Below are 16,592 nucleotides of genomic sequence, written 5' to 3' on the forward strand. Positions count from 1 at the left end.
CAGCTAAGAGGGCCAATGGCATCCTGGCCTGCATCAGGAACAGTGTGGCCAGCAGGAGCAGGGAGGTCATTCTGCCCCTGTACACTGCACTGGTTAGGCCGCACCTCGAGTACTGTGTCCAGTTCTGGGCCCCTCAGTTTAGGAAGGATGTTGACTTGCTGGAACGAGTCCAGAGAAGAGCAACAAAGTTGGTGAGGGGTTTGGAACATAAGCCCTACGAGGAGAGGCTGAGGGAGCTGGGGTTGCTTAGCCTGGAGAAGAGGAGACTCAGGGGTGACCTTATTACTCTCTACAACTACCTGAAGGGAGGTTGTAGACAGACAGATGTTGGTCTCTTCTCCCAGGCAAGCAGTACCAGAACAAGAGGACACAGTCTCAGGCTGCGCCAGGGGAGGTTCAGGCTGGATGTTAGAAAAAAGTTCTATACAGAAAGAGTGATTGCACATTGGAATGGGCTGCCTGGGGAGGTGGTGGAGTCGCCATCACTGGAGGTTTTTAGGAGAAGACTTGACAGGGTGCTTGGTGCTGTGGGTTAGTTGCTTGGGCGGTGTTGGATTGGTGATGGGTTGGACGCGATGATCTTGAAGGTCTCTTCCAACCTGGTTTATTCTATGTATTCTATTCTATGTATAAAGCTAACTTCTGATGCAAAGGAACTCTTAAAATGGATGTCTTGGTAAAGGAGGGCTGCTAATATGTTTTATACATAAGTCTCTCTTATTTGAAATGTTTGGGGGTTTTAGATGGTGTTGGTTGATGGGTTGGGCTCGATGATCTTGAAGGTCTTTTCCAACCTGGTTAATTCTATTCTATTCTATAACTTGTGTCCTCACAGAGCAGAATTGCCACAGGGTGTGAGTGGTCTCTCAGCATGTACATACAGCCCCAGGCAGACAGAGAGCCCCCAGCATTAATTCAGACTTCTGAACATTACCATAATTCAAATAATAAATGGTTTGAAACAGAGTGTCACTTTTAAACGGCTTTAGTGCAGATGGTCTTCTTCATAATTCCCAGCCCCATAGTTAGTGAGCTGAGCTTATTGAACTGCTTGCCAATTCTGTTAAGAGCAGATGGAGTGAAATGGGATAGAGGCAATATTTCAGTGCAGCTCCCATGCATTGGCTCCCACCCCCAGATGCCATTATCGACATACATTTTACAACTCCACATCTCTTGCCATCAGCAGTTAGAATTGTAAAGAGGTTGAGCATACTTGTCTTGAATGTCAATAATCAATAAGGATGCTCAGCTGGCTTAATAAGGATAAATTGTTGCCCTTGAAACAGCACACCATTCCAGCAGTCAGAGTGAACCAAGACAGTTGCTTGGTCTTTATAATAACTCTCTGGGTGTCTGTGTGCACTTGCGTGCATGCACACACTTCTGTTAGGTATTTCCCTGACCATTCCCTGGTACTATGGATTCCTCTTGTGTGTCTTAGAATAATGGATTAGATTCATTCTTTTGAGTACTCCCCTCCTAAGGGTTAATTCACTCCTCTTCAGGCTGGTTTGTTTGTTTGTCTGTTTTCCTAAAGACTTTCCCTGCAAAATCTGTCTTTATTAGAAGCTCCCAGTTCCCCCTCCCAAAGCCTGCTGACAAAATATGATAGGTAGGATTTTTCAGAAGTGCCCACTGTGAGTGGACTGTCACTAGCTCTAAAGCCTGTGATTCATTTATGCCCAGCTATGGCAGACAGATCTCTCTGCAGCAGACTTAAATTAATTCTGAGTGCTTGGAAAATTCTGATACACCTCCTATGGGAGGCAGTGACTGTTTTTATAGGAAGCATAAATGTTCTGATCTCCCCCCTTTCTCCACCAAAGAAAAAAGGCAGCAGAGATAAGATGAAGATCAGTGATTCCCTGAAGACTTGATTTTTAATGCTTTCATAAACAAAATAGGACATTTAGTATATAAGAATTGTTAGCCATTGGAATGTGCTGCCCAGGAAGGTGGTCGCTATCCCTGGAGGTGTTCAAGAGGGGATTAGAGCTGGCACTTGGTGCCATGGTTTAGTCATGAGGTGTTGGGTGACAGGATGGACTTGATGATCTCTGAGGTCTTTTCCAACCTTATTGATTCTATGATTCTAAAACAGGCCAGAAGTTATCCTCTGGTCTTCAGACTAGCTGGCATGTGCAATCTGTGGCAAAATGGCTAAACTCCTTCTGTGTAAATAGCAGCAGGTGCATGCAGCTTTCTTTGTGGGACTTGTCCCAGACATCTATGAGGAGAGGCTGAGGGAGCTGGGGTTGCTTAGCCTGGAGAAGAGGAGACTCAGGGGAGACCTTCTTGCTCTCTACAACTACCTGAAGGGAAGTTGTAGACAGGCAGAGTTTGGTCTCTTCTCCCAGGCAGCCAGCACCAGAACAAGAGGACACAGTCTCAGGCTGCGCATGGGGAGGTTTAGGCTGGATGTTAGGAAGAAGTTCTTCCCAGAAAAGGTGATTGGCCATTGGAATGTGCTGCCCAGGAAGGTGGTGGAGTCACCATCACTGGAGGTGTTTAGGAAGAGACTGGATGAGGCACTTGGTGCCATGGTTTAGTTGATTAGATGGTGTTGGGCGATAGGTTGGACTCAATGATCTCAAAGGTCCTTTCCAACCTGGTTAGTTCTATTCTAATTATGTTTTCTGAGAAACTGTTGTCACTGGGCCAGAGTGTGGCAGGAAACATGCTAACAATTTAACTGACTGTGATACTGTGATACTGTGACTGGCTGTGCTGTTACCCACACCCTGGCACTTTCTACTTCATGAGTACAAATATGATATGTTTGTCCAGTATTTTCACTGACCCCTCCAAAATTTTGTGACTTCAGATCAATTTCCATTGCAGGGGTATCCCTCATCTAGGTTTGTTTTCAAAGCTGGCAGGTTCACAGAGTCACAGAAACATTCAGGTTGGAAGAGACCCTCAGGATCACCAAGTCCAACCAATAAGGTTCTGTAACATATATGGCAGACTCAGGCTAATGTGAGTTTAAGATGGTATGGAGGCTGCAGGAGGCATCCAATATTGCTGAGGCTTGCTGGTGAAATGTTAGGGTGGCAGTCTGCAGCATTACTTTCTTCTTCCCCAGCTGTCTAGAAGCCTTCTGTCCCTGACATCTATGCTGGCCGTAAAGGCTAACAGCTGAACGTGACAAATGGGAGCCAATCAGTAGCACAGAATCACAGAAATATCCAGGTTGGAACAGACCCTCAGGATAACCAAGTCCAACTGATAACCCTATTCTGCAAGGGTCACCCCTGAACCATATCCCCAAGCACCACATCCAAATGACCTTTAAACACATCCAGGGATGGTGACTCAACCACCTCCCTGGGCAGCACATTCCAAAGCCTGACCACTCTTGCTGTGAAATTGTTTTCCTAATGTCCAGTCCAAACCTACCCAGTCATAGCTTGAGGTCATTCCCTCTTGTTCTATCAATAGAATAGAATAGAATAGAATAGAATAGAATAGAATAGAATAGAATAGAATAGAATAGAATAGAATAGAATAGAATAGAATTAACCAGGTTGGAAAATACCTCAGAGATCATAGAGTCCAACCTATCACCCAACACCATCTCATCAACTAAACCATGGCACCAAGCACTGCATCCAGTCTCTTCTTAAGCACCTCCAGGGATGGTGACTCCACCACCTCCCTTGGCAGGACATTCCAATGGCCAATCTCTCTTTCTGTGAATTACCTGTGAGAAGGGACCAGCACCAGCCTCTCTACAATGTCCTTTCTGATAGTTGTAGACAGCAAGAAGGTCTCTCCTCAGCTTCCTCTTTTCCACACTAACCATCCCCAGCTCCTTCAGTGACTCTTCATAAGATTTATTGTCCAGGCCCTTCCCCAGCTTCCTTGCCCTCCTCTGCACTCACTTCAGCACCTCCACATCTCTCTTGTCTTGATGTGCCCCAAACTGGACACAACACTGGAGGTGTGGCCTCAGCAGAGCCGAACACAAGGGGTCAATCACCTCCCTACTCCTGCTGGACACAGCATTTCTGATACACAGTGAATATGGGAGCTGCTATGATCCACAGTATTCATTAAAACTCTCTTTCCCCCATTTTCCAGGATTTAGTACAAGATGGTCTAATATCCACCATGTCTTGCCACTGAGTGCAAGAACGACAGATCCTTTTCTTGGCTGGGAGTTGGGTCTGTGCCAGTTCATCTCAAGTGAATAAGTGTAGCCTCATACATGGAAGTGCAATGTCCCAGAGGCACGCTGCTGTTTGTAGCTTCTGTGCTCTGGAACCAGTGACTCATGTTTTAATGCTTGCACACATTAATTTTTTAACCTTATGTTTCTTCCCCTCTCTCCTGGCAGATTTTTATTGGTGAGATATCCATGTACTTCATAAAGTCAACCCGAGAAACCCTTATTATCCAAGAGAAGACTATTTTGACTGGAGAGTGCTGTTACCTGAACCCACTGCTTCGAAGAATAATACGTTTTATAGGTAAGCGTCCCGAGCGCTGCGAGCTTAGCCTCTGCTTGCACCAAAACAGAATGAAACATCCTAATCACCTACACCCCAAAATTAATTAAGCTGTGAAATCTTTGCAGGCATTTTCCACCTTAGAGGGATAGTCCCCCTCGGGATTTGCAAGGTAATGCTCAAAATGCGCCATATCATGCTGTCTGGAGCTGGTTTATAGCCTATTCTGCTGAGCTTAATGCTTCTTCTGGACCCTTGAAGAAAGGTTATGCCAATCAAATCCTTATATGAATAATTCCATCATTGCTAGTCTGTGTAAGCTACCCATTTTACTTACAAATTGGTCCTCACCAAGCCATCTCTTTAGCTTTTTTTTTTGTTTCTCCCCAAGCTCTAATTTTAACATCCATTACTCTGCCACATAATGTTCAGCTGAGCACAGTGCAAAATTGCCCAGAGCCCACTTCAAAATAACATTCTTATTTTTATTGTCTTTGGTTTTGTTTTGGTTTTTTTGTTGTTGTTGTTGTTGTTAGAGCTTTCATTTAGTTAATTGCTGAGAAATGATAAAGAGGTTCTGTCACTAAATCATTTGGAGGTTGCTTTATGTGGTGCTTGCAAACTGCTGTGCCTTTTTCACATTGTCAGTTGGTGGAGAAAATGCCTATGACACCTTACTGAGGGAGCTGCCCAGGTTTCTTTTGGGGCAGGAAGAGGAACAGCACTGCAGCTCCTGTTTCCACTGTGCCACTGATGGAGAATCTCATTATCCTCTGAAGGCTTCCCCACTCACAGCCATTTAAGGCTGCCCAGGCCACACTACACAGTGTTTAGAGCTAGAGAGGGCTGGTTGCTCACTTACTACTGCCTTGTAGCAGTGGACTAAGAGAGCAGTGCAAAGGGCTCTAGCTTTCCTCCTTCTCAGTCACTCATCTTAGGTCCCGAGGTCACACGTGGGATAAGATGACTTGTCTCACTGCTGGCATGGGCCAGTGGTAGATATGGCTCCCCAGTGACCAAGGGGGACTTTGGCCACAGAGCATCATGGCCCCCTCTCCCCTGCATCATGGCCCCCTCTCCCCTGTATACTCTTAAAGTATTCTCACACACTGCATCTCACAGAGGACTGGGTCTGAATTCACAGTCTAAATTAAAAGAAGGGAGGGAAAGCTGAAAATATCTGGGTCACTTCTTCCCTGTCACTGCTCAGTTTCTGAGCTTTATCTGGAGGCAAAACATCTCCTGTGACATTGGCAATGGTTGTATTGTGTCAGGGGAGCACAGTGCTGGCTGCAGGCAGGACGTACCCAGAGCATGGAGTTGAAAATCTTACCCTGTGCTAAGGTTTTCAGCAACAGCAAATATGTGCTGCAAAGGAGGAAGAGATTTCTCCAAAGGAGGAAGAGCTTTCTCCAAAGGAGGAAGGTTTTCTTTCTCCATCTCCTCTCTCTGTGACCTCTGCAGCATGCATGAAAATCAGGATGTGAAATGTTTTTCTATCTTCTGCCACCCTGGGGCAGGTAGAAACAAACCACCTGTGATTTGTTAGTTAGGCCTAGAATGTGAGCTGCTGCTGAAAACAAAAGACACAGGAATGCAGTTAGAAGTAAAATACCCTTGAACTTCACATAACCTTTAGGATATATTGATGGACAGTAAACTGCCATTAAGAGAGAGCCAGGGTACCAGAGTCCACTGGGCCATTCAGGGCTGTTTGAGTGTTCCAGCACATTCAGCGTGTTGCAAAGTCCTAATCAAATACTCTTGCCTGCGGGATCAGCACTGGAAGAGCTTAGACCGTGGAGGCTAAGCACTTGCTCTCTGTGTTTTCTTAACAGTTAGCATTGTTCTTAACCCATCATGCTGTTGTCTCTTTTCTGGTGGGGTAAAAAAAAAAAGGGAGTAATGGTGATGCAGTGGACTCTCGGAGAGCAGTGAGGTATGAATGCTGATAGGGAAATAAACTTTGGCTTTGCAACTTAATTTGTTTTCCTGGGAAAAATTAAGTTCATGTTACTACAATCAGCTTAAAGTATACATCTCTTCTTAAACACCACTGATTGTTTGTTTTCTTCTGAAACCTTCTCCCTGCTTCTGCAGTAAAACAAGAGGATTATTTGTTGGAAAGTGGCTGAAATAGTTTATGAAAGGAACTAAAAATAACTGCATGGCTTTCATTGAATTCCATCTGCATTTTGAAAATGTGATGTGAACTGAGCAGCTGTAGCCCGTGCTGGGTGATCAGGGAAGTTAGCTCCATGCAGCTGCATACTCCAAAGAGAGGCTACATAGATGCTTGGCTCTAAAGGGATTACCACGTTGCTTGTACATGGATTTCCTTGCATGTGCCTTCTCCTGATAAACTTGAGGGCCATAATTTCCAGAGCTGATTAAGTAAATTGTCTTCCAAGATACTCCTAGCAAGCAGTCTGGCAAAGAAAGTTTGCTGCCAATTTAGTCTTGGAAAAAATTCATTGGAAAATCCACATCTAATTATCATTTATTTTTTTTGCCTGATGTGTGAAGAAGTGTCTTAAGTGAGTACACGCAAAAAGTAGTAACTGAGCCTCTTGGAATGTTGCCTTTTGGTTCATTACAGTTGGTATTACTCAAAAGTATGAGAAAAATCCTTTGTGATGTCTGCATACTGATTATTTTTTTAGGAAAAAATGAACACTGCTTCCTGACCCTGCAAGACAGATCATGGAAGGATTTGAGAGCTGAGATTCCATCCAAATTTTAGGAGGGCAAAAAGAGTTTTTCTCCTTCTCTAACTCTGTAGGTAGATTTGCTGGGACCAGGTGGATTGTAATACTAGGAGCCAGCATGAAGTTATGGAAACTTCACTGAATATTTGCTCAAATTTTGTTAAGGAAAGAGAAGCAAAGAGGGAAACTGCAGACTATATTGTGGTGCTGTGAAAGATAAGCACCCTTGCACATAAATTTGCTGACGACACCAAGCTGGGGGCAGGAGTTGATCTGCTGGAGGGTAGAGAGGCTCTGCAGAGGGACCTCAACAGGCTGGACAGATGGGCAGAGTCCAACAGCATGAGATTGAACACATCCAAGTGCCGGGTTCTGCACATTGGCCACAACAACCCCATGCAGAGCTACAGGCTGGGGTCAGAGTGGCTGGAGAGCGGCCAGGCAGAGAGGGACCTGGGGTTGCTGGTTGATGGTAGGCTGAACATGAGCCTGCAGTGTGCCCAGGCAGCCAAGAGGGCCAATGGCATCCTGGCCTGCATCAGGAACAGTGTGGCCAGCAGGAGCAGGGAGGTCATTCTGCCCCTGTACACTGCACTGGTTAGGCCACACCTTGAGTCCTGTGTCCAGTTCTGGGCCCCTCAGTTTAGGAAGGAGGTTGACTTGCTGGAACGAGTCCAGAGAAGGGCAACAAAGCTGGGGAGGGGTTTGGAGCACAGCCCTGTGAGGAGAGGCTGAGGGAGCTGGGGTTGCTTAGCCTGGAGAAGAGGAGGCTCAGGGGAGACCTTACTGCTCTCTGCAACTCCAACTGAAGGGAGGTTGTAGCCAGGTGGGGGTTGGTCTCTTCTCCCAGGCAACCAGCACCAGAACAAGAGGACACAGTCTCAGGCTGTGCCAGGGGAGGTTCAGACTGGATGTTAGGAGGAAATTCTACACAGAGAGAGTGATTGCCCATTGGAAGGTGCTGCCCAGGGAGGTGGTAGAGTCACCATCACTGGAGGTGTTTAGGAGGAGACTTGATGGGGTGCTTGGTGCTATGGTTTAGTTGATTAAATGATGTTGGGTGATAGGTTGGACATGATGATCTTGAAGGTCTCTTCCAACCTGGTTTATTCTATTCTAGTCTAGTCTAGTCTAGTCTAGTCTAGTCTATCCTATCCTATCCTATCCTATCCTATCCTATCCTATCCTATCCTATCCTATCCTATCCTATCCTATCCTATCCTAAACTATTCTATTCTATCCTAATCTAATCTAATCTAATCTAATCTAATCTAATCTAATCTAATGTATTCTACTATCCCCATGGGATCCTCTGGATTTCCCCCTTGCATTTTCTTCATGTATACAGAATGACCCACATTTTTGCACTTTGATAGTGGAGCAAAGAATTAAGCAAAAACCAAAACCTGCAGCACTTCTGGGATACTGGCCAGGCCCCTTGTTTCTTTTCCCTGATTTTTCTTATCCTAACTACTATGCTCTCTGCATATTTTTTGCTTGATTTCCTCAGGTGCTCAGCAGCTGCCTGATTCCAAGAGGATTCTCCACTCCTGAATTTAGTGCTGACCTTGAGTGCTGACCTTTGTCTTCAATCTCTCTCTGATTCTTTGTCCACAGGAAGTGTAACCAAAATTTCCCCTTTCTTCCTGGCCCAGGCATGAATTCTGCACATTGGTAGACATTTGCTTTTGTGGCACAGGGCTGCCTCCCACCTTGATTCAGTGTGCATCAAGTCCTTTACTGCAGCTCAGATTGGTGAAACCTCCTATGTTCCCTGCATTTAGAAAATCAATTCTTTTATCAGTGAAAAAAAGCTGGCTTAGCTTGGAAACATCAGGCTTTGATGTATGTTGCAATTTGTTCCATCTTCCTTTTTATCTTTTATAGCTGCTTCCACAGACATTTATTTTGAAGATTTTCAGGTCAAATAAGTGGTGTGCCATTGCTTCAGAGTAGGGTGTTTTTTTCAGTCTAAAATATTGCTGCTGCACTGCTATTCTTCAGTCACATCCTCTCTCCTCCCTCCTTTCCCCACCCCTCCCAGCAGTTTTATTACAGATTTCTGCTGCCAAAATTTGCAGTCTACATGCTAGATGCTTGAGAAACCAGGGACTAAAAGTGGTTGTTTCTGGGGCTTCTACCTCTTCTCCCTGTCTCCTGATTTCAGTGCACACAGCCTTATGTACTTCGATCTGCCATGTCTTGTGGTAATTTCCCATTCAGTACACTGCTAACATCTTGTCATCTTGCATTTGCTTCCATGGTTCTACTTCATCATTTGTATTGCATGTAGAGGTTATAAATTATTTTAGCATTATTTAACGAATGGTTTCAAGTCAAGGATTTAGTCTGTACATATACAGCTGCTCTCATACCCCCAGGATCATTGATTCAGGCCTCCCTGACTCAATATGGCAGGGTGACCAGGCTGTGTATTGTGTTGCATTTCATTATACTCATTTTTTAATCCATGTGATTAAGATGTATACCTGCAAAGCCCTGATAACATGCAAGTAGTCTCTCTCCAGTTCAGATATTTAGAAATGCAGTGTTGTTCATGAATTTGTTACCAGTGACTTCTACTTTGGACCTGCATAATTTGCAGCTAACAAATGGTTCAGATCAGCTTCTGCTGACAGCTTAATTTAGAGCATCGTGACACCTCGCAGTGGGCAGCTAAATAATGAAATTAAGCATTTATTTCAGCAAATTAAGGCTTTGGTTCAGCAAATAAAGGTTTACAAGATTTATGCACACATTGAGTTTATTGTAATAGGATAGATCTACCCCAGAGCTCTGATGTCAGTTCCCCAGGGAGCTGCAGGACATAGTTTGCCTGACCTTATCCTTCTGTCTGTCTTGGATCTGAAGTTCCCTGGGAAACAAAGCACATTCTGTTATTAACCGGGTGCCTTTCAGCAGGTCTAAGATGTATTTGGATATGCTGCCTCTAAGTCAAATGCTGCAGCAGCTTAAACTTAAAGTAGGCCTCCCTTCTTACCACTGAAAAACCTTCACAATATAAAACAGGTTGCTGTGTTGGGCACAAATCAAACCTTACTGTTCCCTTTTATGCCAGGCTCTGAGCTGGCTGTTTTCTAGATGAGAATTGATAGTTGTGAAGCAACAAGAAAGAAAGAGATCCTGTGTGTATGTGGGGAAGAGTTTGATGATCCAGAGTTTTGAACTGGGAACTGAATTTCTTCTTGGATGCCCTGACCATATGACTTCCTTCTTATATCTTGAGGAAACAGTATCCAGGAAGGACAGTCACAGGTGAAGCAGGCAGATACAAGAGGCAATAGATGCCTGGAGCAGTGATCCTTGTGGGGTCTTCACTGGGAGACTGAAGCCAGTCCTGGGATCAGATTATGAGTGCTTAGAAGCTTGCTATTGAGCCTGCTCCTGATGCCATGGCAACAGACAATAAATTTCTCTGCAGCCCCCATCTCTGCAGTTGTAAAATGGATTAATGTTCCTTTAAAAACACCCTTTAAGGTATAATGATAAAGGGTGGTTTAGCAGAGTCTGAGTCACAGGACTATAAATATATGGCCTTATTAGTGCACTGGACCATTATAGCAAAGTCTTCAGAGGTGGGATGAAGATAAGCACTTCTATAAAGCCATGAGTCCATCCAGGCACGCTCTCCAGTGAGACTCTAATCTTCTTTAAAATACATATGGGTGGAAAAGAGGGGTTGCAGGAGTGTGAGTGTGCATCTGTGACATGAATGTTTTCTGAGCAAATTAGACTGGGTGTGACAAATTCAGACAATTTACTGGGCACTGGGATTGAGAGGAGGACCTAAGTAAATGCACTTGGTAGAAGGTGTGATGATGCATTACTCACAGCTTCTGATAACTCATGAGCCTTTCAATGCATTGTTTCTTTTCTCACTGTACTTAAGGGTTTCATCATTTCTCTCTAATAAAGGCTCCTGCCTCCTCATTCCCATTTCCACCCACTGGCCTCTCACTTCTGTCTTCTCGATGTCTTCTCAGTTGCTCTTGTACAACTCCCAGGATTTTTTGTTGATTTTTTCCTTCTATATTTTGGGAAGTTTTTGTTTCAAATCCGTGTCATTTAAAATGTCTTTAACAGTGAGTTTTCTTGGAGTCAACAAGCAGCTGCAGTCATTGGTTTTGAGCATGAGTTGGAGGGAGAAGATAGGGTTGTACTGAGGTTACAGTGAGCCAGGAAAGCTAGATTCTTCTTCAAGGCAGATGTCTCTGTTAGCAAAAGCAGTAGGCAGAGCTGGAGGTGACAGCTGATGAACAGCCACGCAGGGACCTCAGCAGGAGAAAGACTGCTAGAGTAGCATGTGAGTGAGAGCCTAGAAATTATGGGTGCATGCTTGGAGGACTTTCTGGCAGCAATGTAGGGGAAAGTATAAATGGAGAAATTGAAACTGAAGCATTTAAAATTGAACGTGCTGAAGATTTATATTCTTCTGCCAAGGGAAGTGTTAGTTCAGGTGAGAGGAAGTTGGAAAGATTCAAGGTTCATGGTGTGTGTCCTCAGCATTTGTGAATAGAGCTTTCCTTGTGGGTTTTTTGGTTGTTGTTTGGTTAGTTGGTTGGTTTTGGTTTTCACATTCAGTTTGACTAAGGTCTTTCTCCCTGGAGGTAAAGAGATGTTCAAATCTGATCCTCTATTCCTTCTTCTCAGACTCTGGGGCAGCTAAAGAGTGTAGCAGGAAGCAGAACTCATCCTGTATCTCTGGCTTGTGTTAGTCTTTCTCCCAGATACATTCTGTTTGCCAGTTTGCCTTCTAGTGTTTTCTTCCTGGCTTCTTCTGACACACACAAACACAACTAAGAGACAAGACAGTGACAAAAAGTCAGGAAACCGTTCAAGAAATAGCTTCTACTCTTTGTGCAGCCAGATATTGTGACATGTGAGGATGAGAAGAACAAGTGGCTTTATGTAAATGATACAGACTTCTGTCCATCTTTTCCCCTAGTAACCAACTGTAGTCACTGTGGCTTAACTTCCCACATGGCTGGCACTGTTTACAACTTTTCTCAGCATATACCAAGTTCTGGACTAAACTTCACTCCCAGAGTGAGCACAGTGGGATGAAGTACTTGTTCCTTAGCAGGATGAAATCACCTCCATTTACACCTGAGCATGCAAGACTGGAGGAAGTACATATTCTCCCATTCTCTCTCTGTGGACTTCAGAAGTATGAACCTGAAGAGACAAGGCTACTTGCTCTTCTCCTGAAGTCTTTCAGCAGCAATTTATCTGCCTCTAAAAACTTGGCAATCTCATCACGGTGCTGTTGTGCTCTGGTCAGTAAGCTAGCTGCTGTCGGTCATTCAGCAAATCCCCTGAATAGATGGATTCCTGGAGTCTAAAAGCGTTCAGGATGATTCTCCAGCACTACCCAGATTCACTGGTGTTGCAGCCTTTAAATCAATTTCAGCCAACCCTATCTTAGCCTCCAGAGACTACACAATGTGCAAAGGTTAAATTTCTGTTAGGTTGATTCATAATTGCACATAGCTGTGATCTTCATAGGGCACAGCTTGGCAGAACTGCAAGAAGGGAATTACAGTGATCAATGTGCATCACAGTCAGAGCATGATAAAGGTTTCAACCATGGCTTGTTCTTCTGTTCTGCAGAGTACTGCAGCCCCCAGAAGTTGAACCTGGGCCAGAACTTTCAGTGCTAGCAAATATTGAGAAAAGGCAGGTGTTGAAAGTTCAGATTTTCTTTTTTCCAAAGAAAAACACTGGGCCATCTTTGTGAACCCTTTGGTTGTTAGCTTGTACTCTTAGAATAGAATAGAATAGAATAGAATAGAATAGAATAGAATAGAATAGAATAGAATAGACCAGGTTGGGAGAGACCTTCAAGATCATCGTGTACAACCTATCAACCAATCCAACCCACCTAAACAACTAAACCATGGCACCAAGCACCCCATCAAGTCTCCTCCTGAACACCTCCAGTGATGGTGACTCCACCACCTCCCTGGGCAGCACATTCCAATGGCAAACAACTCTCTCTGTGAAGAACTTTCTCCTCACCTCCAGCCTAAACTTCCCCTGGCACAGCTTGAGACTGTGTCCTCTTGTTCTGGAGCTGGTTGCCTGGGAGAAGAGACCAACCCCCACCTGGCTACAAACTCCATTCAGGGAGTTGTAGACAGCAAGAAGGTCTTCCCTGAGCCTCCTCTTCTCCAGGCTAAGCAACCCCAGCTCCCTCAGCCTCTCCTCACAGGGCTGTGCTCCAGACCCCTCCCAGCTTTGTTACCCTTCTCTGGACACCTTCCACCACCTCAACATCTTTCCTAAACTGAGGGGCCCAGAACTGGACACAGGACTCAAGGTGTGGCCTAACCAGTGCAGTGTACAGGGGCAGAATGACCTCCCTGCTCCTGCTGGCCACACTGCTCCTGATGCAGGCCAGGGTGCCATTGGCCCTCTTGGCTGCCTGGGCACACTGCAGGCTCATGTCTTTAGGCTACTTCAGACTACTATCTTCACAAGTGTCCTGTGTATAGATGGGCCCTGAATGTTTAAAGGGACTTAAGTCAGCTGCAGCCTTTCTGCTTTCTGTTAAGCTCATGGAGAGTGATAATATCTGCAGAATGATCCTTGATTCTTGTTAATTTGATGTAAAACACTTTCTGCTGCTTTATGTTGCTGACTGGCTGGTAATTTTTGTTCCTAGGAATATAGCAGTCCATTTATTTTTTTCTTTACAACTTACTGCAGATCAGCAGTAGAGTTGTCATTACCATGGTGGTGCCAGCTCTCAAGATTTTATCACAGCTCGCCTGAGATGTTTTCCCAGGAGCTCCAGTTCTTGGTTGTATTTAAATACATAGCAATCTCAGCTAATTTGTAATTTGAATTACTTTTGCTTGCAGAGCTTCAGCAGGGAGAAAGCTAAAATTCATGACACTCAGTATTCCCAGCAAAAGCAAATATTTATGCATTCTAAATTTTTGGGACACTTCAAGTCAGTGATGGGAAGGAGGAAAGGAGAGTCAGTTTAGTCTTTCATAACATTTGGGTTTGGCATTTCTGCAAATCTGTTGTTCTTTTCCTTGGGTATGCAAGCAGTACATGCAAGTAAAAGGTCCTCATGTATGTTTATAGCAGCTCTAGCAAGCTCTGGTGGAGAGCAACAGCTGCAATATTGAGCAAGGGATGCTCCACAACAGTGCAAATGTTTCTGCCATCAAGTGAATGCTTCTTGCTATAGCATTTGTGGGGATGTTTTCCCAGTGACATGAACTGAACTGCAGTAGTGTGGAAATGTCTTCCAGAGAGAAGCATTAGGATGTTTCCCAAAGGACATTGTTAGTTCAGGATCTTAATTTTTCAACATCAGGACAGTGAGTATTCAGAGTCCAAAAGGTACTTGACTCTAGATAATCATGTTAAGTGCAATATCATGTCTCAGCACCACACTACTCTTCTAGCTTCAGAGATGTTATACTAGCTTATTTTTCCCAGATGTGGTAAAAATACACAAACATTTTTAACATCTCATGTGCATGCCACCTGGCTGTCTGCTACGAGCCTTTGTCATAGCAGAAACTTTGCAGGTATAGCATAGGTGAAGAGTTTTCAGACACTTCTGTACTAAGGTGGGATCACAAAAGTACTTTAGGCACTTGCTTATCATTTTCACCCTGTTTCTGAGTTCTCCTGGAGCTGTTGAGTTAAGCACCTGTCAGACTCCAGAATGCACTCTGCTGGAGTCAGCTGGGGCTTTACCCGAGTAACGACTGCACAGTTTGGTCACTTGCCTCTCATTGTATCAATTCCTTCTTGATACTAAGATTTATTTTTTTAAAAAACCTGTTTGAATAATCATTGCTTTTAACCTTTCTTTACAGGAGTGTTTGCATTTGGACTTTTTGCCACTGACATATTTGTAAATGCTGGCCAAGTAGTGACGGGGAACTTGGCTCCCTACTTCCTGACTGTATGTAAACCAAACTACACGGGAAACGACTGTCGAGCTCACCACCAGTTCATAAACAATGGCAACATCTGCACTGGGGATGTAGAGGTGATTGAAAAGGCCAGGAGATCCTTTCCATCCAAACATGCTGCTTTGAGCATCTACTCAGCGTTATATGCCACGGTGAGTGCCAGGCACGAACTGCTAAACTGCATGAGAAGTTTCCATATGTGCATCCAGGAAAGGCCAGTTTTCATGCAATGGCTTCTGAAGAAAAAGAAGGCTGTGTTGCAGAAGTATTTATTCTGTATCTGTAGGGGGAAATCCCCTTCTCTCTCTCTCTCTCTGTTTTACCAACCCGACTAGAAGTGAATTAAATGCTCTTTACTTTCAAGGCACTGTATGGCGTGGAGGCATGAGGTCTTAATCTTCTTTGCTGCTGATTTTCCCAGAGGCATTTGAATATGCATTCAACCTCTTCTTCTAGTTAGGCCACACCTTGAGTCCTATGTCCAGTTCTGGGTCCCTCAGTTTAAGAAGGACATTGAGACACTTGAACATGTCCAGAGAAGGGCAACGAGGCTGGGGAGAGGCCTTGAGCACAAGCCCCACAAGGAGAGGCTGAGGGAGCTGGGGTTGTTTAGCCTGGAGAAGAGGAGGCTCAGAGGAGACCTTCTTGCTGTCTACAACTCCCTGAAGGGTGTTTGTAGCCAGGAGGGGGTTGGTCTCTTCTCCCAGGCAACCAGCACCAGAACAAGAAGACACAGTCTCAAGCTGTGCCAGGGGAGGTTTAGGCTGGAGGTGAGGAGAAAGTTCTTCACAGACAGAGTTGTTAGCCTTTGGAATGTGCTGCTCAGGGAGGTGGTGGAGTCACCATCCCTGGAGGTGTTCAAGAGGGGACTGGACGTGGCACTTGGTTTAGCCATGAGGTCTGTGGTGACAGGTTGGACTTCATGATCTTTGAGGTCTCTTCCAACCTTGGTGATTCTGTGATTCTCCCTGACTCTGTCTCATGAACGTTAAAATTAAGTGGATGCTTAAACAGCTCCTGGATCACAACTGTTTCTTCTGTTCATATGCCATGGGTTGTTGAACTTTTGAAATGTAAATGGTGACATTTCAACAGGAGGTTGCACTAGGCTGGATTTTGTTCATTTTGTTTATGACCTGAATCCCCCATGAAAAAAAGGTTGCAGAAAAGTCACTGCCAGAATTTTGCTGTTATAACAAAGAAATGGCCCCCAGCTGGCATCTTGACAAGGTGACACTGTCAGGAAAGGAATTATCTCTCTTTTAAAATCTAGTGAATCATGTTGGCTGCTCCTTTGCATTCTCTGGCTAAAGCTTTTGTAATATGTGAAAACTGATCCAAGAAGCTTACTCACCACTTACTTGGTGGTTTTGTCATTAAGATCCAAAGACTTAACATGGTTCTGATCTCAAAATGGCTTAACTAGGTCCTTTTTTCCCCCAGAACTTGATTCAGCTGAATGGCAGAGT

At 44.5% G+C, this 16,592-nt stretch overlaps 1 protein-coding gene across 3 annotated transcripts in view; it reads left to right on the plus strand.

Moving 5' to 3' along the window:
• PLPPR1 (phospholipid phosphatase related 1) overlaps window positions 1-16,592 on the plus strand; it is a 186,674-nt gene that overhangs the window by 157,186 nt on the left and 12,896 nt on the right. For all 3 annotated transcript variants that reach the window (XM_054178638.1, XM_054178639.1, XM_054178640.1), the window contains 2 exons: window positions 4,343-4,475; window positions 15,025-15,275. In XM_054178638.1, the coding sequence (XP_054034613.1) occupies window positions 4,343-4,475; window positions 15,025-15,275 (384 nt within the window). The remainder of the gene's footprint in view (window positions 1-4,342; window positions 4,476-15,024; window positions 15,276-16,592) is intronic.

The sequence above is a fragment of the Dryobates pubescens genome, chromosome Z (genome assembly GCF_014839835.1).
Source record: "Dryobates pubescens isolate bDryPub1 chromosome Z, bDryPub1.pri, whole genome shotgun sequence".
Taxonomy (NCBI): domain Eukaryota; kingdom Metazoa; phylum Chordata; class Aves; order Piciformes; family Picidae; genus Dryobates; species Dryobates pubescens.